This window comes from Callithrix jacchus, chromosome 4 (genome assembly GCF_049354715.1).
Source record: "Callithrix jacchus isolate 240 chromosome 4, calJac240_pri, whole genome shotgun sequence".
In the NCBI taxonomy this organism is placed as follows: domain Eukaryota; kingdom Metazoa; phylum Chordata; class Mammalia; order Primates; family Cebidae; genus Callithrix; species Callithrix jacchus.
This window is the reverse complement of record NC_133505.1, coordinates 3,674,477-3,697,356: the sequence shown is the minus strand read 5'-3', so window position 1 is coordinate 3,697,356 and position 22,880 is coordinate 3,674,477. Positions and strand designations below refer to the sequence as shown.

Below are 22,880 nucleotides of genomic sequence, written 5' to 3'. Positions count from 1 at the left end.
GCCAATTTCTTTTCTGGTGTACACATTAGGAATTTAAGAAAAAACACTGATGCCTGGGTCATATGTCCTAAGGCAATTAAATTAGTCTCTGCAGTTGTAGGGCCTTGGCAAGAGAATTTGTAGAGTTCTCCAGGTGTTACAGACTTAAAATGTCCTCTCCAAATTTCTGTGTTGAAAGCCTAATCTGCAATATCATGGTATGAGGAGGGGGGCCTTTGGGAGGTGATCAGGTCATGAGGGTAGAGCCCTCACCAATGGGATTAGTAGTCTTATGAAAAGATAGAAGACAGCTTGCTCTGTCTCTGCTTAGCACCATGTAGGAACACAAGAGGCTGCTGTCTGAAAACAGGAAGTGAGCCTTCATCACACTGGAGCTGCCAGCACCTTGATCTTGGACTTCCCAGCCTCTAGAACTGTGAGAAAAATTTCTATTGTTTAAGACACCTAGTCTATTGTAATTTAACGTAACAGCACAAATTAAGACACCAGGTGACTCCAATATGCAACCAGGTCAAATAATACCGGTTTAAGTTGCAGAAGTGGACCTCTGTAGTCGTGATAAACTCCTAGAACATTAAAAACAGACTAAAAGAGGAAGAATAGTAAGTTTTAATGCTTTTACTGAGTTAGGCTATTATATGCAACTGAATTGTTAATCTGAGGGTGTTTTGTAATTCTTTTTATTAGGAACCATTTACCTAAACAGCTTAAACACATTAGAGCAGGAGCACACCAGCTCCCCATTCTAGTTACTGAAGCACAAAGTCTATTGGCAAAACATGCATAAACATCCACATTCTAGATGCAACACAGCAAAATGCTGATGTACAGTAAACCCATTCAAGAAAATATTGTAAATATACAAAACTGATTATAAAACTCCAAACTACCTTTGAAATAATCTAATCCAAATCCTTCATTCCACAAAGGAAACTAAGCTTAAAACCATCGAGTTTTCTAATGTCACAAAGTGGGCTTAATAACAATTGGATTAGTTCAGCTCAATGCACCTTCCATTCCATAGCATGATAGTGAAAATTTAAAAGATTTCAAGTAGTTTCTAAATCCACTCTGATTCTTCAGTACTTTACAAACTAAAGTAAATATATCCCCTAAATTTATGATGTTCCTGGAATGGTCATATGCCAGGGTGCAATCTCTGATGTTTGTTGAGAGCAGAGCGGTACCTGAAGGATTTTCCACAATCATTACATCCGAAAGGCTTCTCTCCTGAATGAATTCTCTGGTGCTGAATGAGATAAGTGCTCTGGCTAAAAGTCTTCCTGCACTCATTACAGTTGTAAGGTTTCTCTCCAGTATGAGTGTTCTGGTGTTCAGTCAGATGCGTGCTCCGGCTGAAGGCTTTGTCACATTCATTGCACTTATAGGGTTTCTCTCCAGTGTGAATTCGTTGATGCTGAGTTAGATGGGAGCTCTGGCTAAAGGTCTTTTCACATTTATTACACTGGTAGGGTTTTTCCTCTGTGTGAGTTTTTTGATGTTGAGCAAGTGAGGAACAATGCCGAAAGGCTTTACCACACTCAGCGCACTCATAAGGCTTGGCTCCTGTATGAATTCTCTTATGCTGCGTAAGGTGTATGTTTTGGTTGAATGCTCTCCCACATTCATTACACTTGTAAGGCCGTTCTCCAGTATGGATCTTCCTGTGTTGAATAAGGGATGAACCATAACTAAAGGTTTTCCCACACTCATGACACTGATAGGGTTTCTCTCCAGTATGAATTCTTTCATGCTTAGCAAGAGATGAACTCCGAATAAAAGCTTTCCCACATTCTTTACATTCATAAGCTTTCTCTTGGGTATGAGTTTTCTGATGCTGATTAAGGTTTGAGAGATAACTGAAAGCCTTTCCACATTCACTGCATTCAAAGGGCTTTTCTCTTGTGTGAATTCTCCGATGTTGAGTAAGGGATGAGCAGTAACTGAAGGCCTTTCCACATTCATTGCATTTGTAAGGTTTTTCTCCGGTATGAATTTTCAGGTGTTGAGCAAGGGATGACCAGTAACTAAAAGATTTTCCACATTCCGCACAATCATAGGGTTTCTCCCCAGTATGTGTTTTTTGATGCTGGGTAAGGTTTGAGTGCTGGCTGAAGGCTTTCCCACATTCATTGCATTCATACGGTTTTTCACCAGTATGAATCATATGATGACGGATAAAAGTTGAGGGCCCATTGAAGGCCTTTCCACATTCATTACATTTATAGGTTTTTTCTCCGGTATGAATTTTTTGATGTTGAGTAAGGTGTGTGCTCCTGGTGAAAGTTTTATCACATTCATCACATTTAAAAGGTTTTTCTCCTGTATGAATTTTCTGATGTTCCATAAAGTGGCCTCTTTGGCTAAAGGCTTTTCCACACTCATTACAAGTATATGGCTTCTCACCAGTATGAATTCTCTGATGCTGAACAAGATGGGTCCTCTGACTAAAGGCTTTCCCACATTCATCACATTTATATGGTTTTTCTCCAGTATGAATTCTTTGATGTTGAGTAAGAGATGGACCCTCAATGAAGCCTTTTCCACACTGATCACATTTATATGGTTTATCTCCAGTATGAATTCTTTGATGGTTTATAAGGTTTTCACTCCGGCTGAAGGCTTTTTCACATTCATTACATTTGTAGGGTTTTTCTCCAGTATGTGTTCTCTGATGACGAATAAGAGCTGAACAGTAACTAAAAGCTTTCCCACATTCATTGCACTTACAGGATTTCTCTTTTTTAACTGGGTTTGAATTCTGTTTGATGCTTCTTTTACTAGACGTCTGTTCTGGGGATGGTTCTTGTGTTACAAGATTTGAACCCACATTGATGCTTTTCCCAAATTCGTTATTTACAGGACCTTTTCCCCAAGTGGGTATTGTCTTTTCAGCTACCTTTATTTCCTTTGGCAGTGTCTGTTGGTTTGCCTGCTGCCTCTCTAAACTGCCTTCAGATTTCCAACCTTCTAGCACGTTGGAGCTCCAAGCATCATCTCTTTTGTGTTTTTCCATTATTACCTCTGGAGATAGCTCTTCTTCAGAAATGTCAGGCTGTGGGGCTGACACATTATTTTCAGGTCTTGTCTCCCAGTCTAAAAGAAAAACAAAATTCCAGTGTTCTCTGAATAGAGAAAAAATAAACTTCTATTGGGGGAATAATCTAATGATACTAAAAAATAGAGCCCTCAGAAAATTCTAATGGTTTTCAAATATATAGCCGTATTATTTGGGGAGAGAGCTGGAAGGAGCCAAGGAGAATAAGCAAAATACGAAAGTGGCAAAAGAAATGTTGAATTCAATTTTACAGATAATATCCAAGAACCAGTAGGGAACTGCATTTAAGATAAAGGAGACAACAGAGATGGCTAAGAGTAGACAGAGATAAACTGAATCTGAAGGGGGCAGTTTGAATTGGGATTCCTTGCTAATAAACAACAAAACAAAAATCCAAGAACACGATTCAAAGACAGAACAAACAGGAGAGATGAATTAGCTAAGATCCCATGTGTTTTAGCCTGGAACACTGAAGAAATAATCACGTCATTGGTAGATGCGGGAGAGCTGTAAATAGCAGAGGAAATAATTTAGCAGGGAGAAACTAACACGTTCAAGTCTAGGCATTTTGAGAATCAAGAAAAGAAATGGAGGGCTAGATTATACTTGTGTCTATGGAAGTGAAAGATACCAACATCAGAATAACCAGGCTGTTCAAATGTAGTATGGGAAGTATCGGCTATGAAGAGAAAGGACGAGAACAGCTAAAGCCTTAGAAATATAAGTGAAAACGAGCAGAGGCAGAGGGAAGATCCTTGAGAATAGTTAGGGTAATAGGATTAGTATATTAATGAAAGAAAGCAGTTTATCAGCAAACACACAAAACGGCAGAAGAAACACAACCAGAGAAGTACATAATCAGGAAGTAAACTGTTGCCCAAAACAAGTGAGATAAGAACTAAAAGAAGCAGGGCAGTCAATGTCGGCAATTTGCTTAAAGAACAGAGCTGCACTTAAAACAGCATTTCTTCAGTGTCAATGGTATCGGGAGTTTACAGCAGACCCCAGAGGACCCTGAGTATTTCCTATACTGCAAGCCCAGTCACTGTCACTAACACTATCACTGCAAGCATGAGCACTGGGGCAGACCCCAGAACTGCCTAGCATCCCCTCCACACCTGGCAACACGGGTAATAGCACAGCATGTATTAGTGTAGGCAGCATCACAGCAGCAGGGACAAGATCAATACAATACAGACTTTGGAAACAGCCCATTGTTCAAGAAATAAATATGTTCTCATCAGCAGAAATGACACCAAGGAAGGTATGTTTGCATGGCAGGTGGCCATAAAGAGTACCTCTGGAAGTCCTTCCCAGTGACAGACATGGAGACCGTGGAGTCTGATGCTGCTGAACAACAGTGCATGGAGGTGGCAGGTCCCCAACCCTGGATGGGGCTCCCCGTGAAGGCCACACGAAACAGACCATCCACTATCATCCACGTCGTCACGTCCTCTACTCAGTAACCAACAGAATTACTGGAATATAAGGGGTAGGGCAAAGAATGAAAGGATGGAGAAGGTTCCAGAAGACCAGATTGAACAGTACCATCCCTCCTGCAGAAAGTAACTCTCCCTTTACTACATACAAAGCCTACAGACATTGATCATAGGATTCTGACATCCCATGCATGGAGAAGTAATCGAGGATGTTGACAACCAGGGGGCAAGAGAAAGGTAGACCAGTGAGACAGATACGTATCAGGGTTGTAGATCATGATTCTGAGGTGCAAGATCATCCAGGCAGCTCCAAGAAGATGGCAATGAGAGCATGAGGGAAATTACGTAGACTACGCCCAGGGCTAGTGGTCACCTCAATGTACGTACTGTCACAGTGTCAATTAACTGCAGAGATATATACAAAACAATACATCATTTTTATAAAGACGAAAGCAACCAACTCGCCAGCTAAGAATAAATCTATTCTAGATGCTGATAACGATAGAACTGAGGGCTGATTTACCACGAATATCATCATCAGGTCAAATTCTAGCAATAAAAAGTAACCAAAAGAATGCAGCTAAATATCTCAAGTGCTTGCCTTCTGTCCACTGACAACCAGGTAACTGGAACTATATACATTATCTGTGCTACATGGGCAGAGGCGGGTGGGAATTATTTTTGCCTAAATAAATCTTTTCGGTAAAAAGTATTTTTAAAAAAGCCTAAGTTTTTCAATATACATTTAAATAGTTTAAAATGGTTTTCTATCTGGTCAAGTTGTGATTTTTTTAAAAACTTCATTTTTAGTTTGTAATAAAACTTGGACAACTTGCTTTTTCCAAAAGTTAACTCACCATAAGCCTCAGTTAATAAAGTTCTTATTTTTTTTTAAATTAAACTTTCTAAATATGTTCCATGAAATCATTCTAAGGGGAAGATTTTAAAGATGTGATACGAAAAAAAGGAATTTACAGTTAGAGACAGGGCAGGGTTGGGGGATGTTGCATTCTATGCAACCCTGTTGAACATCGTAACAACTAACTGCCTATTAAAAAATCTGAGTGGACTCCAGTTAGGAACTTGCTAACATTTAAACATGGCACACATTTTCCCGTCCAGAAGAAATAGCCTCATGGCACATTTCCCTGTCCAGAAGAAATAGCCTACCTCCCATCAACTCTAGAGATGTGTCCCTCACCTAGAATGACTAGGTTTCCATATTGTTCCAGGGTCAGGTCCTTAGGTTACTTCATGCAGTTTGGAAACTGATGATTTAGAAGGAAGTTATTCATAATTTAAAAGACAGTATGATAAAGTGATAAAATCAGAAGCTAGCTGGGTGCAGTGGCTCACACCTGTAATTGTAGCATCTTAGGAGGCTGAGGCGGGCAGATCACTTGAGCTTGAGCCCGGGAGTTCAAGACCAGCCTGGGCAACACGGTAAAACCCTGTCTCCACTAAGAATACAAAAATTAGCCAGGCGTGGTTAGATGCACCTGTAGTTCCAGGTGCATCCGACCACGCCTGGCTAATTTTTATATTTTTTTTTGTACTCGGCTGCCTGAGGTGGAAGGATTGTTGAGCCTCAGAGGCAGAAGCTGCAATGAGCCATGATTACACCACTGTACTCTAGCCTGGGTAAGAGAGTGAGACCCCGTCTATAAAAAAACAATTAGAAGTTCTACATGTTACCAGGAAAGGATTAGGTGATAGAGAAATGAAGCCTGCAGGTACGAAGCTCATTTTTGTTGAGTTTGGTTGGGAACAAAAAGAGAGACTGAATGGTGGCCAGAAAGATTAATACTGTGGAGTAAAGCTATTTGGAAATATAGGTTATATATTCCTACTTAAAGGAACTAGGAATGGAGCCTGCAGATAAAATAAAAATCTTTAAGGACTGAAAAGTATGGTGATAATTATGAGATCATGGTCCCAAAAGAAGTAGAAAGAGATGTAATTCAGAGTCCAGTTCAAGAGGTGGACTTCATAAAAAGCTAGGAAGGACAGCTCCTCACAAAGGGGCATAAGATAGACCATATTGTAACAATTCGTGACATAACAAAGCATAAGGAAGTCCAGAAAACTGATGGTTTCCCATTTCTCTACAAGAAATACTTTAAAGGAAATGACGTACATCTTCTCTTCAGACATAAAATCCTCCCTTATCAGGCTGACAGTTAATGACGTTCATCTGCTGGCATCTATTACTTACCTGCACAGGTACCTACTGGTATGCTTGGTTCCATGATCCATGGCTCTGTCCCTTGCTCTAACTGGGAAATCACATCAGGTTTGGAAACCTGGAGTCCTGTTCATTGGGGAAAAAAAGAAAGAAACCTGCAGTAAGGGAAGAGTACCATATGAGAATTCAATCACCACTTTGTCTTTAGAAGAAATGACATGTAGTGAAAACTGATGGGAGTGGACAGCATATCAAGCTTCAGCGTTACCAGTTCCCAGACATGGTGGGAGTATGATCTGAGAACTGATCTGGGTTCAGGAAAGTTATTATTTTGTCCCTCTGCTTCTAGGATGGTAGAAACCTTTTCAAAACCTTTCAAAATTTAGAAATTGTTGGTTAGTAAACTTAAAGGCCAACTCCCCTGAGTACAGGAGAGAGCCCTCCTCCTCTACATCCCTTGATATTCACTCAGAGAAGTTATCCTTACCTATAGAGACCAGGTGTGTATAATTTTCCAATGTCACATCCCTGAACAAGTCTCTCTGGCCAGGATCCAGCTGTTTCCATTCTTCCTGGGTAAAGTCCACTATCACATCCTTGAAAGTCACTGATTCCTGAAATACCAAACATATTTCCGCTTAGCCGTCAGCATTTGCCTGGAAAGGGGAAAGTTAGCAATACTGACAGAAGTAAGGCAGTCTATAGGATGTCTGCAAAATGAACTCGACGTTTTCTCCTCTAAAATAAATGTGAAAACAGTGCTTCACCCATCGGGTCACTGTAAGCATTAAATGAAAGGTTCCTGTGAAATGTTAATTTAGCGTACGGCACATAGAAAGTACTGTCAATATGGCCATTGTTGTTGTCCTTCATCACTATCATTTCTGTGTTCCAAGGTATGTTACATACTAACGGTTTAACTATCATCATCAATAATAGTTTTTACTACCTACAATGTGCAAGAATAGTCAAGGTTTTTTGAAAAAGAGAGGTGAAAAGACTCGCCCTGATACATTTCGACAGATAAAATAATTACAAAATGGCCTAGTATGGAATAAAACAAAATGAAGTAAATAAAATAGACAATCTAGAAACACTCATATTTACAAGAGCTGAAAGGCAGTAAGCAGCTTTCAAATTCATTAAAAGTTAATTAGTTAAAAGTAAGTTCAAAGTTAAAAGTGAAATTAGTTAAGATGGATTAGTCACTAAATCATACCATAACAAATGAAAACTAAGGTGAGATCCTTACTTCACAACACACACAAATTCCTACCAAGCTGAAGATGAAATTTTAAAGAAAAAGTCAAAATAAAATAGAATTAAAAACAGGAAAATACTTATATAAGCTTGAAATCTGGAAGGCAAAACTTATATGACAGAGAAAGAGATCAGTAGCTATAACCACATAACAATGTAAAACATTTATAAGACATCATAAACAAAAGGCAACTTAAAAACCTTCTGCACAGTAAGGAAAACAATCCACAGAGCTCAAGATAACCCACAGAAGGGGCGAAAATATCTGCAAACTATTCATCTCACAAGGGATTAATATCCAGAATATACTCAAATCAACAGTAAAGAAAACAATCTACAGAGTTTAACATTTAAACCCACAGAAGGGGCGGAAATATTTGCAAACTATTCATCTCACAAGGGATTAATATCGAGAATATATTCAAATCAACAGCAAAAAAATAAATAATACCATTAAAAAGTGGGTGAAGTATCTGAATAAGCATTTCTCAAAAGAAGGCATATAAACACCCATATATATGAAAAATGCTCTACATCACTAAAGGCAGATCAAAACCATAATGAGATATCATCTCACCCCAGTTAGTCAGAGAGAGAAAACAAAAAACAAATGCTAGCAAGGATACTCCACTGGTGGAAATGAAAATGAGCACAACCATTATGGAAAACAGTTTGCACTGCCTCAAAAAAACTACAGAACTACCATATGATCCAGCAGTCCCACTAATGCGTATTTATTCACAGTGAAGAAAATCAGTATACCAAAGAGACACAGGCACCCCGCCGTTTGCTGCAGCTCTACTGACCACAGGTAAGAAGTAGAATCAACCTAAACGTCCATCAGCTGATGAATGGATAAAGAAGATGTGGTATATACACACAATGGAAAAATACCATTCAGCCCTTAACAAGTAAAATCTTGTCATTAGTGGTAACACGGATGAATCTGCAGGACATTATGTTAAATGAAATCAGCCAGGCACAGAAAGAGAAATAGTGCATGTTCCCATTCATATATAGGAGCAAACAAAAAACAAAACAAACTCACAGAGAGTAGAATTCTGCTTACTAGAAGCTGGGAAGGGAGTGAGGAGGGAAGGCTAGGGAAAGGCTGGTTGACAGCTACAAAGCTGCAGGTAGATGGAAGGATAAGTTTCAGTGTCTACACTGTAGGGTGACTGGTTAGCAATAATTTAGAGTTAATCACAGAAAAGTAGAAGAGAGGATTCTGAATGTTCACAACCCAAAGAAATGATAAATGTTCAAGGTGATGGATATGCTGATTATCCTCCTTTTATCATTACACATTGTATTCATGTATCAAAATATCATTCTGTATCCCATGGCTAGCTACAATTATTACATGTCAACTAAAAATTAAGTGCAGGGGGAAATGATGAACTACCCACAACAATAACAACAGTAAACCCAAATAGGCAAGTCACCGAACCCAAATAGGCAAGTAACAACCCAAATAGGCAAGTAACAACCCAAATAGGCAAGTCACCGAAGAAAATGTGAAACCGGAAGATGCCCCACGGCCCTAAAGACATAGTTAAACAGTGAAACAGCAGACTGGGTAACACGCTGAAACGCTCGTGTGTACTTTGCTGGAAACAGAACCCAGATGCAATCTATCTGGGGGGCAATCTGACTAGATCTCTCAAAACTTAAATGGATATACCATTCGATCTGGTCTTCCTGCTTCTAGGAACCCATTCTTCAGAAACACCTAAGGTAAAAAGACATAAGTACAATTGCCATTGCAACATCATTTGTGTGGAAGGAAAAAAATCAAACTTACATGTCCATTAATAAGATAGCAGTTAAAAAATATATGGCACATCCATACTAAAACACTTTTATGTAGACATTTATCAAATGAGGTATATCTGTATGTACTCATTAGAAAATACGTACACATTAAAACCAGGAGGCCAGGAATGGTGGCTCACCCCCGTAATCTCAACACTTTGGGAGACCGAGGTGGGAGGACTGCTTGAGCCCAAGAGTTAAAGACCAGCCTGTGCCACATAGTGAGACCTCATCAGCACTAAAGATAAAAACAGAAATAAGCTGGGCATGGTGACACGCACCTGTAGTCGCAGCTCCTCAGGAAGCTGAGGAGGGAGGATTGCTTCAGCCCAGAAATTTGAGGTTGCAGTGACCTGTGGTCATACCACTGCACTCTAGGATATGATCCTACTTTTCTTTTTATGAATACAAAGTTAGTATATATGTAAATAAACAGAAAAAAATCTGAAAGAATATTCAATCAAATACTATTGGAGGGACTGGGTAGTGGGACCCATAGGCAATGTAGGGAAATTCCTGCTTATTTTATCACTATGTATTTAAAACTAAGTGAGAGAGCATTAACTTTGTTCTAAAAAATATAAATGTATTAAATCATTAGGACTTTTCCCTCTAACTATGACAAAGCAACTGGGCTAGCTCTCCCAATGTAAATAAAACTGAACAATCTGAAACAAGTGTTTCCATATTTGAACAGCAGGCAGGACAGAAGTGATACTGAGAGAAGGGAAACACTAACATGAGCCCCAGAACCCCCTTAATTTTTTGCCTGAGGCGCTGTCCAGACTGCGGAGCAGGGAGGCACAGCTCTCCCAAAGCAGTGGTCCTACTGAGCTGAGGAGATCAAGTTGAAAGTTCACAACTACTGAGGCAGGGAATCTGCAGGATAGATACTGGAGAGGAGGGACTGCAGAGAAGAGAAGTACCACAAATCTGGTGTAAATACAATCTCCACGGGCAGTGCAAAGTTACCAACGTAACTGAATAGAGAAGTGTGTGCAGTCAGCTCCCACAAACACTTCCAGGACACGTTAGGAGCCGGGCAGGTCTAGACTGTGAGGAAAGAGTTTAAACAGCAAGTCTCACTGGCTCATTCCTTGATAAATTCCAGGGATGCCTAGATCCTTGGTTCTGACTCTTGAACAAGCTCTGAAAATGAAACCTTTGAATGCTTCCATGGTCACTGATTACTGACATAATTCTGTGTGCCCAGAGCACGGGGACAAGAGATACCAAACTGTCTTCCTTGTTTAAAGAAACATGAAAATTAATGATGTGTCCCAGGTGCCTAGTGTGGGGTCTATACTATAGCTGCTCACATGGCAGGTAAAGGCCAATGTGATCGGCAACCTTTATGAATTCTGGACTGCAAGACCTAAGCAGGACTCCCTGGGTGGACAGTTCTCATGTGTCTGTGGCTCACAGTGTGAGAGAAGGTGCATCCGCATGACCACCACGGAGGGAGGACTTGGAAGCCTATACCTCATTTCTCTGGACTCTGCTTATGAATATTCCTTTCCTTCTGATCCTGTTGTATGTTTTGCTGTAATATTCTTTAGCCATGATTTATGCTACTGAGTCATATGAATCATCCCAACAAATCACTGAACTAAAGCATGGTCACGGGTCCTTGAAACACGGCCCTGGAGTAAGGCTATGCTAGATCAGCCCTAACAACGCTTACAGTTTAAAATACAAATGTCAATCAAAAGGATCAAGCTGTAGCCAAGATGGAGTTAACAATCACTGGATTTACTCTCCTGCATGAAATAAACAATACATTCAGACAAAATGAAACAAAAGTTTCCAGCACACTGAACCTCAGGTAACAAAAGTGATCTCTGAGAAACAAATGCGGTGAGACCTACAACTGCTCTAGCTTCCTGCCTTGAGAGTTTCCAAACGCAGGAGGAACCCAGCAGATTCCTGGAACTAAAGAGATCGAGCTGAGAGTTTGGGAAAATCAAGGTGGCTGGAGTCCACAGGACACAGTACCAGAGAGGACAGAGATACACAAAGAAGGAAGGAAAACTCCAGAGGTTCCCTCTTGAGAACTGAGAAAAGTGCCAATCTGTGCATAGGTGTGATGAGACTATCTGAGGCCAGTGAAAGAATCACCTGAAAGGATTCAGGAGACCAGCACCAGCACTCAGAAAAAAAAACAAAGAAACACATAAACCAAAATGGAAAACTTCATAATTCATGAGGAATTGGGCAGAATACTCGGAGTGCTCCTGCGTCTAGAGTGGGGAATAAAAAGCCTGAAACCAAATGCTGTTCTGGGCCCAGAACAAATCTTAAAAGGCCTGAACGGAACACACTGTTTCCAGTAACTTAACTGCATCCCAGAATAAGGCTCAAGAATATTTTATATGAATATAAAAATATGCAGAACCCACTAAGGTAAAATTCAGCATGTGGCATCCAATCAAAGATTATCAGGCAATGCAGAGAAGCAGGAAAATACAACACATAATAAGGAGAAAAATTATCAATTAAAACCAACCCAGAAGAGATGTTAGAGTTACCAGACAAACACCAAAAGATTTTATGATTATTCCATATGTTCAAAACTTTAGGCAGAGATATGGAAGACATTTAAAAAAAAAAAGCTAGGCCGGGCCCGGTGGCTCAAGCCTGTAATCCCAGCACTTTGGGAGGCCGAGGCGGGTGGATCACCAGGTCGAGATATCGAGACCATCCTGGTCAACATGGTGAAACCCTGTCTCTACTAACAATACAAAAAATCAGTTGGGCATGGTGGCGAGTGCCTGTAATCCCAGCTACTCGGGAGGCTGAGGCAGGAGAATTGCCTGAACCCAGGAGGCGGAGGTTGCGGTGAGCCGAGATCGCGCCATTGCACTCCAGCCTGGGTAACGAGGGAAACTCAGTCTCAAAAAAAAAAATAAATAAATAAAAGCTAAATATAATTTCTAGAGCTGAAAATGAGAATGTTTTGAGATTTTAAAAAATACACCAGGTAGTATTAACAGAAGAGTAAGCATTGAAGAAGAGAGATTAGTAACTTCAAAGACACAGAAATCGAAGCTATTCAAAATAAAAGAAAAAAATAATAAAAAAAAATAAAGATCCTTGGGGAGCACTAGGAGAACTTTAAGTGGGCTACTTTGTGTGTAATTGGAGTTTAAGATTGTGGGGGGTGGGGGTGGTGGTGGGGGGGAGTGGGAGGGGACCAGAAAACATTTTTGAGGAAATAACAGCTGATTATTTTCCAAACTTGATGATAACATACAAAAGAAATTGCACCAAAGTACATCATAATCAAATAGCTCAAACTCAGTGATAGAAAAAAATCTTACAAGTAATCAGAGGAAAAAAAGACCATAAATATAAACAAATGAAGATAAAAACAGTAACTTTTTTTGTTAGAAACAATGCAAGCAAGGAAACACTGGAGCGACATCAAATACTGAAAAGAAGAAATCTGTCACACTGGAATTCATAAACAAGGGCAAAATAAAGACTTCTTCAGATAGAGAAACCTGAAAGCATTAATCACAGCAGACCTACACTACAAGAAATGTTAAAGGCAGTCCTTCAACCAGAAAAAAAGATACCAGATGAAAATATGGCTCAACACTAAGGTTTCTCAACCTTGGTGCTACTGATATTTTGGACCAGATGATTCTTTTAGATTAGTGTGGGGGCCTGTCCTGTGTATGGATACATCACTGCCTCAACCCACTAGATGCTAATAGCACTCCCTACCAAGTCACGACAATCAAAAAAGCCCCCTAACACTCCCAAATGTGTCCTTGGGGAGCAAAATCACTCACAATTGTGAAACACTCATTTATAAAAACGAACAAAGAATACCAAAATGGTCATTACACAATAAGCATTTTAATAATTATATACGATTATTTTCTTTTGCTTTTTTTATTGAGACGGAGATTCACTCTTATTACCCAGGCTGGAGTGCAATGGCGCGATCTCGGCTCACCGCAACCTCCGCCTCCTGGGTTCAGGCAATTCCCTGCCTCAGCCTCCCGAGTAGCTGGGATTACAGGCACCCGCCACCATGCCCAGCCAATTTTTTGTATTTTTAGTAGAGATGGGGTTTCACCATATTGACCAGGATGGTCTCGATCGCTTGACCTTGTGATCCACCCGCCTTGGCCTCCCAAAGTGCTGGGATTACAGGCTTGAGCCTTATTTTCTTATTTAAATATCTTTCAAAAATAATTGGCTGCTTAAAGAAAACAACAAACTATGGGATTTCTAACATATGTAACAATTAAAATATATGGCAACAGCAGCATAAAAACTGCAGTGTAGGGGAATGGAAATGTACTAAGTGAAATGGAATGTCACTTGAAAGTAAATGGTGATTAAAACAAATTTGAATCCCTAAAGCAACAAATAAAATAGCAAAGAGTAATCGCTGACAAGCCAATGAAGGGGATAAAATAGAATCGTAAGAATATTCAATCCAAAAGAAGGTAAGAATAGAAGGGAAAAAAAAGACAATACAAATAGGAAACAAACAGCAAGGAAAAAAGGCTTATCCATATCCAAAGTCACATTATATTTCAATGTAACACATTACATGTAAGATCATATTGAATACAAATGTCTAAACACCCCAAGAGCACAGATTTCCAGATTGGATTAAAAAAAAAGCAAAATCCAACTACATGTTGCTTGTAAGTAACTCACTTTAAAGATACAAATAAAAGCCAAAAGATATCAAAATATATGCCGTATATCAGAGTAAATTTCAAGGCAATCGATATTACCAGACACTAAAAAGGCCACTTCTCAACGATAAAGGAGTCAACTGATTAAGAGAACCTACAGCCCTGAATGTTTATGTCCCTAATAACAGAGCTTCAAAATCCACGGCACGAAAATGGATAAAACAGCAAGGAGAAAACAAACCCACAACAGTCTGAGATTTCAATACCCGCTTCACAGTAACGATAAAATTTAAAAAATACATAAATTAGCTGGGCGTGGTGGCATGCACCTGCAGTCCCAGCTACTCGGGAGGCTGAGGCAGGAGAACTGCTTGAACCTGGGAGGCAGAAGATGCGGTGAGCTGAGATCACGCCACTGCACTCCACCCTGACGCCTGGTGACAGAATGGGACCGTCTCCAAAAAAAAAAGAAAAAAGAAAAGCAAAGCAAAGCTGACAGAAAAAACATTCATGTATGCTGTACTAAAAGAAATTTATTTGGCTCCAAATCAGGTGGCAAAATTGCCATGCTTTGTAATTTTAAGCTAATTTTGAGTGCGCCATGAATCGAAATGATGTCACATTTCAATAAAGCAACGGAGGGCAAAGTAAGGTGCAGCAAATCACAGAACTTTGTCTTTTAGTTCATCACTATTTGCACTTTCTAGCATTCTAAGGCTACCAGAAATGCATGTGTGCATTAGAATTATAATATTTTAGGAAGGGTTGGAGACAGAGCAGAGCACAGTCGGCTGGGCCATCATGGCAGAAGTTCTTATTTATTACCAGTAAGCCCCATGTAGATGATGGTGACCGTGCAACCTGCTTTAAAAAAAAAAAAGCAAAATAAATGACACATTAAAAGATCAAATGCAAAAAAAAAAAAAAAAAGTTGACCAACGCTATCAACCAAGTCGACCAAACTGTTATCTGTGATATATACAATAAGGCCCTCCCAAAGATGTCCATGTGCCAACCCGTGAAACCCCGTGAATATGGTACCTGACGTGGCATAAGAGACTTTACAAATGTGATCAGGTGAAGAACCTTGAGTGGGGGAATTATTCCGTATTACATGGGTGCGCCTAGGGTAATCACAAGGGTCCTTATAAGAGGGAGGTAAGCGCATCAGAGTAGGAGTACAAAGATGGAAGCCAAATCAGAGTCAGAGAGAGAAACCTGAAGATGCCACAGTGCTAGGCTTGAAGACAGAATCCAAGAAACACAGCAGCCTCTAGAAGCTGGAAAAGGCAAGGGATAGAGTCTTCCCCTAGAACCTTCAGAAGAATGCTGCCCTGACAACCTATTTTGGACTTTTGACTTCTAAAACTGTGAGTAGATTGTATTGTTTTAGACAACTAGGCTTATGGCACTTAATTACAGCAGCAGTAGAAAACTAATACATCTGTAGAACACTATGAAACAGTCGCAAAACACACATTCTTTTCAAGTGCTGATAGTTTACCAAGATGGACCATCCTCTAGACAAAACAAAAAAACAAGTCTTAATACATTTAAAAGGATTCAAGTCATACAAGATATGTTTTCTGATTATGAATATTTTTATTCTCTTGATTGTGGTAATGGTTTCATGAATTATATATGTCAAAACATATTCAATGATATATTTTTAAATATGTGGAGTTTATTGTCACAATATACCCTCCAATTAAAAAGAAAAGTAATACCAAAAGTACGTGAGCTGAAAGTGGGAAGAACTGGTACCATTTCTTTGTTAAGAATCAGTTACAGGACAGGAATTAAGCAGGGGGAAAGTTTAAGGAGGAGGAGGGTTTGAGGTTGACAGTGGCTGGTGAGCAATTGCTACCTTTTTTGTCTAAGTTCTCAATCAGTTATCAGTTTTTCCTAAAACACCCAGGTCACTTTTCTTCCATTAAAAATCATTAATGGTTCATAAATGGCCTACATAATAAAGCCTTCAACTTCTCATCCAGGTGTTTGAGGCTTTCATATTCTGACTTCATTCAATCATTTGTGTACCACTTGCCATAAACCATCTCTTCCAAATTTTTCTGAATTCTGTGTAACAGCTGTTAATTCTTACTTATGAACTTCTGCTTATAATCTTCTCTATACCTTAGAATCCATACCCCCATCCCCACTGCCTTACTTGTTCAAATATTGAAAAGTCACCTATATCCCCCATCCTCCATGAAACTCTAATCCCTCCAGATCATACATTTTCCATTCTCTAATATCCACAGTACTCATTCCACCTTACATTTACCTGTTTTGTTTTCTAGTAGTCATTTTGGCCCATTAAAGGACAGAGTTTTGGGGCTGGATGTGGTGGCTCATGCCTGTAATCCCAGCACTTTGGGAGGCTGAGGTGGGTGGATCACGAGGTCAGGAGTTTGAGACCAGCCTGGCCAGCATGGTGAAACCCCATCCCTGCTAAAAGTACAAATAATTACCTGGACATGGTGGCACACACCTGTAGTCCCAGCTAGTTGTGAGGCTGATGCAGGAGAACTGCTTGAACTCAGCAGGTGGAGGTTGCAGTAGGCTGAGATTGCACACTGCACTCCAGCCTGGGTGACAGAGCAAGACTCTGTCTCAGAAAAAAAAAAAATCAAGTTTTGTACTTCTTTTGCTCTCCCATCCTTGGAACATAGCAAGACACTAAGCAAGAGTAAGTGGTGAATATATTAATTAAAGCTGGAGAGGCAGAGCTAGGAATGAGGTTACTAGACAGATAAGAGCCCAGAATGCATTCCAGCACTGATTTTTGATTTTTATAGAAAGAAAGAAAGAGAGAGAAAGAAAGAAAGAAAGAAAGAAAATACACAATCACCTTCCAAAGAATAAAATGGCATTTCAAGAAATCTCATCTTACCTGAAAACTGGCTGATGAGAGCAGAGTATGTCCCCCTTGGAGAAGGGTGGAGTCTGGGGAGGACAGATCTAGGGGAAGAAGCAGCACCGTATGACTTCTGTTCAATTTAGCTATTATTACCAGCAATCCATAAATCCCGTTTACTTTTCTTTCTGAAAGTAACAGAAACTATGCCATTTCTTTTATATTTTAGGATGCAAAAAAAGATACAAGATAACTGGGACCCTGGTACCCTCCCTCCTCAGTAGGCTCGGGAGGTAAAGCATTGCTTTATGATTGAGTTTTATATCTAGACACTCAGTGGTCATATGTATTATGTAACTCAATCTGTGTTCCTCATTAAGTGAGGCAAACTATTTCTGCTGCCTTTCCGCTACTACGTATAAAATATAAAGAAATAATCAGATTACCTTCCAGAAGTCTCCACAGGCCCTTTGAAAACTATGCTATTAATGTAAATTAAAGATCACGATGACATAAGCTACTTACTCTACCCACCCACTAGAATGTCTTAAACAGACATGGTCAATGATAATTGCTGGCGAGACTAAAAAGCAATTAGAACTTTTTTCATTGGTACATGGCATAAATTTATCAGCCACTTGTGAAAACTGTTTCATACTTTATACTAAGCTAAACATATGACTATGCTATGACTCAGCAATTCCACTCCTGTCCTTACAGCCATAGAAGTGCTTATGTCCACCAAAGACTTGTACGGGGATCTTAACTGCAGATTTATTCATAATATCTCAGAACTGGAAACAGCCCAAATGCCTTTTAACAGAATGCACCATAAACAACCATGGTATTTTCATAGAATGGATTATTTCAAAATATAAGAAAGAGCTACTAACATGGCAACATGGATGCATCTCATAAATATAATGTTGAGCAAAATAAGCCAGACACGAAAGAATGCATACTGTATGACTGTATTACATGAAGTTCAAAAACCAACTGATCTACAGTCATCAAAGTTAGAACAGTACTCCTAGAGGGGTAACTGAGTGGACAGAGGCACAGAAGACTTCTGGGGCATTAGAAACATTCCGTATCTTGGTTATACTAGTTTACACATACATAAAAATTCAAAAAGCTATGCACTGTACAATATTTGTGTACTTTACTGTCTATAACGTATACCTTAAACTTTGCTCTTGGGGCAATCCATTCACAGAAGTAGTTGACAGGAAAGCCTGATTCTCAAAATGACTTGTCTGGTAATTAATTATTTATAATTATACAAGTCCTTTGTCTTCTTTAGGCTTCAATTTCCTCATTTTTAAAAGACCAGAGGCAAATGTCTGACAAACATACCTTTCAAAATTGTCTTAAAGAGGTCATGGTAAGGAAAACCAAACTAGGTATACCTGTTTCCACAAAGAAGTAAGACAAGAAGAATTTTCTCCTCTTAGAAATGTAATGTATGCAGAAAGACTAGTGAGGGAAAATGTCTCTGGATATAAAATTTGAATTAGAGACAGGAGGTGTGAAATAGAAAGACTAACAATGCTATAGGAGATGCTTGGTAAAAACCAAGAAAAAATCAGAACAGGTAAGGGTCAAGATGGGTATTTATGAGGACACACGAAGTCATGAGAGAGTGGCAATAAGCCAAGGGAATTTACAGCTGAAAAAATGAAGGGAACCCAATCTAAAGACAGCGGGAACATGAACAAAAAGAAAAGCTAAACAATCAATGGACAGAACCCAAGTAGTTTCAGGGGATCTAAATTGTGCCACTAAGGACAATCTCTTTGGGATACCACCATCAGGATAGGTCAGTGCCATTTGATTTTAGTTACAAGATTCAAATTCCAGAGAGCCCTATCTGGCCTAATGTGAGTATTAAGACCAACCCTTGGTTAAAAGATGGCTGGGTGAAATTTACCCAAAATGATCTGATAGAAAGAGACAGATTAAGAGATGGACTATTGTATATGATGCAATAATTGTGAGTGTGAAACCTGATGGAAACTGTAGCTGAAACAAAAGGAAGAGAGAAAAAATGGAAAGCAGCACCACAGTGGCCACAGTGTGCCATGGACAGCTTAGGCGGGTGGGAGTGATACATAATATGGAGAAAACTTAAGTGGTTTCAACTGTGGCTAAGCATGTACGTTTCATTTTGTAAAAAATGTATTAATCAAGAAATTCTTAATTTATATTAATGGTGTCATGCCAAAGAAAGTAGAGAAAGCAATAAAGGAAACTATTATGCTCAACTTGATTTTGACCAGTAAGGAAAAACTGTTTTTTAACGGAAGTCTTAAGAAAAAAAGGAAGATGTTATCTTGGGAATTAACAGTGAAAGAAAATGTTCTACATGCACAGGCAGGTACCCAAGACTTTAGGAAAACAGAATCAACAGAAATGTCTCAGGTAAGATGGCTTTTATTCCAAGTAACAGGAACCAATAGAACCAGAAACAGTAACAGTTACTGTTTTTGAAACAACTGTGTGCCTGGCCCGTATTAAATGCTCAGTATGTGCTACAAATACTATGATTACAAGGAACAGAGGCTCAGTTTAGTTAATCATAATGATAACATTCTGAGAAATCCCAAAAATAAATAAAAAACAGAGGCTTTTAATGAACTACTTTGGCTGATTTAATTCTGAGAAACTTAGAAGAATAATAATTTTAAAAAACCTTAAAAAAGACTTGAAGAACAAAAAATTGAAAAGAAGTATGAACCAAACCTACATAGGACTTCTAATGATATTATTTTTAACAAAAGCTTAAGCCAAACTTGACTGCACAGCCATACCTAAGGAATGTAAGGAAAACACCAGTGCAGAGGGAAGTCTACAGGGACTCTACCTTTACTCTGACCTGTTCGATGACATGTAGGAAGAAATAGAAGGAATATCAAATCTGCTAGTGACATTAAGTTGGAAAGGACAGTTAAAACAGTGAGTAACTAAATTAGGACTCACAATCGTTCTGAAAGCCTACAACATGTCACCAAAAAAATCGAACAATCATAAATATAAATCCTAACATTAAGGATGATAATTCCATTACAGAAGAATGGTGTAAATCTAGATGACTGCAGTTTATGTAAAAAAGATCTCAAGTTTACAGTACAACATTGACAGCTTTTAAAGCAAATGTGAGCTGATGCCAAAGAGCAGAAGTCTAATCTGAGTCAGAGTAGTATATGATTCTTTCGGGTACTTTTCAAAGCACATCCAAAGAACTGTGTTTACCATTAGGCACTGCATTTTAACAAAATGCTGACAAGCAGGAGAGTTTTCAGAGAAGAGGTCTGATACATCACATAGACCAATCAAAAGAAGTGAGGCTGTATTGCTTAGAAGAGAATTTATGAGGAGTTGTGACAGCTGAACTCACATACCTTAAGGGCAGCAACGTGAGAGAACCGTTTTCTTTTCTTTGGAAGAATAAGAACTAAGATCAATACAAAAGTTACAGGGACAAGTACATCTGTTTAATGTAAGAAACTAAAAAAGAAAGCCAACAAGGTAAGAGTCTGCACCCAAAATGGTGAGTTTAATGCCACACTAGTGCTGGCATAGGGTTGACAGCCAGCCATCTGCCAAGGATATTTCAAAACAGACTCTTTCATTGAAGGGATAATTACCAAAATGTCTTCTGACTTCGCTTATAATTTTAATATTTAATATCTAGAAGTCATGTGGGGATCACAGATATTCTGAATCATTATGTCTTTTCCCCAATGGAATGAAGGAAAAAATAAACTCTTCCCCCAAGTATCTCACTGTAGAATAAATAAGAATCTCTTCCTACAGTGTAATTCGGTTTCTTTGCTAATCCCTAAGCATAGCGTTCCTTCCTTCCAGCTCTCCTGCTCCGATCTCCAGTCATGACTGTTCTCAAGCCTCCATGACCCCGCTCTCTCTCAAGTGGACCCCACTACCTTCCATCTCAGGAGCTCATCCCGTTCCTCAGGAACCTGGACACCAGGGCTCGCCGGGCAGCGTTCCTTCAGCTGGTACTTCGGTCTGGAACTCAAGACGTCTAGCTCCCCTTGCAGGGAGTCTGCAACACGCTGAGGTTGTCTACCCTAAAAGACACAGGATGTCGTCAGCGCATACGTCACACAATCACACAGCAGAGTCTCGCAGAGTGACCAAGAGAAGTGCCCCAACAGAGCACTAGAGAGGCGTGTGGCACTCCGATGAACAAAACCAGAGTGGAGATCGGGTGCGCAGGTTCTGTCTCAGGCCCAAAAAACCCTTGGTGCCCCCCTAGGATCTGGCCAGGGGCATCCACAGACCTGGTCTGTTCCCTCTGTGCACATGTGTGGCTCACACGCCTGCGAGCTCTGATAACACGAAGACACACCTGTTGCAGGGTGTTAAAGCTGGAAGGTGGACCAGCAGGGCGGGGCCCGGCACCCGACTTCCCCTTAGGCGAGAACAAAAGAACAAAGCCCTCCAAGGGATCGGGGCGGGACCGCCCCGCAGAGGAAGGCGAGATGCGCCCTCTTCGAGGACTCCCAGGCTTGCTCCTGCAGAGGCCTCTAAGCGCGAAACCAGAAGGGTGACGTCACGGGCCCGGAGGGCTGGCTGTTGCCATGGTGATACCTGAGCTCCCCTCCCCCTCTAGCGATCCACACACTCCGATCCCGGGTCCGGAAGCGGTTTGACCGTCACCAGACCCAACGCAGGGAGCCGAGGCAGCTGGACTTGCGGAGCCCCAACCTCTTTCCACGCCTACAACCGGCTTCGACGGTCACTTCCGGTCGTTACGAGGGAGCCCCGCCCCGCACGCCGGCGCCGGCGTTCCCAGAACGCTCCGCGACGCGGCTCCAGAACTTCATTTCCTGGAGGTCTCAGTGGCCGCGTACGTTCGCCCTGCGCGGGCCGCGCGCGCTCGCTGCCGGCGTTTGCTCCTGACCGAGGTATGCGTGTGCGTTGTAACGACTCGGAAACCTGGCCGACTGAACGGGTTGTAGGAAATACACGCGTACGCACAGTTTAAAACGCAAACAGGCGTGACTTTATTACATGTTCTACCCTCTGTTCTGCTCCCTCGTCATTTGGGAAATACTAGTCGTTACCCATTAAAATTGTTTTCACGACTCTCGGTTGGGTGGCGAGCAACACTTTTCTTTTTGAGACAGGGTCTCGCTCTGTCTCCGAGACGGCAGTGTGGTGGCGCGATCTCGGCCCACTGTAGCGTCCGCCCCCCGGATTCAAGCGGTTCTCCCACCTCAGCCTCCCGAGTAGCTGGGATTACAGGCACGCGCCACCATGCCCGGCTAAGTTTTGTATTTTTAGTAGAGGCGGGGTTTCACCGTTTGGCCAGGCGGATCTCGAACTCCTGACCTCGAGTGATGCACCCGCCTCGGCCTCCCAGAGAGCTGGAATGAGCCACCGCGCCCTGCCCCGACATGTTTTTGTAATGCTTAAGGAAACCCGTCGGTGATATTCCCAAGCTTTGCCCCTCGGTAGAGCACTTTGTATGCCTGTCAGCCAGCACATAGCTGAAAGTGTAGCCCAAGGCTAGTCTGTCACTGTGCTTGGCAGAAAAAAGGATCCAACGAATCGGATTTTGTACTTAAGACACGGC

At 40.6% G+C, this 22,880-nt stretch overlaps 2 protein-coding genes across 8 annotated transcripts in view; one reads left to right on the top strand and one right to left on the bottom strand.

Annotated features, from left to right (window-relative positions):
- Positions 1–22,880, top strand: part of PRSS16 (serine protease 16) — a 194,443-nt gene that overhangs the window by 142,632 nt on the left and 28,931 nt on the right. The window contains exon 19 of the mRNA XM_035297328.3: positions 21,146–22,209. The gene's annotated coding sequence lies outside the window, so the exon portion shown is untranslated. The remainder of the gene's footprint in view (positions 1–21,145; positions 22,210–22,880) is intronic.
- On the bottom strand, positions 665–22,025 carry ZNF184 (zinc finger protein 184). Of its 7 annotated transcripts, none has more exons than XM_078368117.1 (6): positions 21,583–22,025; positions 21,223–21,369; positions 17,315–17,382; positions 7,170–7,296; positions 6,713–6,808; positions 665–3,096 (listed from the first exon to the last, which is right to left on the bottom strand). In XM_078368117.1, the coding sequence occupies exons 2-6, from the start codon at positions 21,227–21,229 to the stop codon at positions 1,139–1,141; spliced, it is 2,256 nt and encodes a 751-aa protein (XP_078224243.1). In that variant the 5' UTR covers positions 21,230–21,369; positions 21,583–22,025; the 3' UTR covers positions 665–1,138. The 7 variants fall into 7 exon arrangements, with proteins under 7 accessions (XP_078224243.1, XP_017827068.1, XP_002746158.1 ...); XM_017971579.4 differs by having other exon boundaries at positions 17,315–17,466; positions 21,651–22,025; XM_002746112.6 differs by having other exon boundaries at positions 21,651–22,025.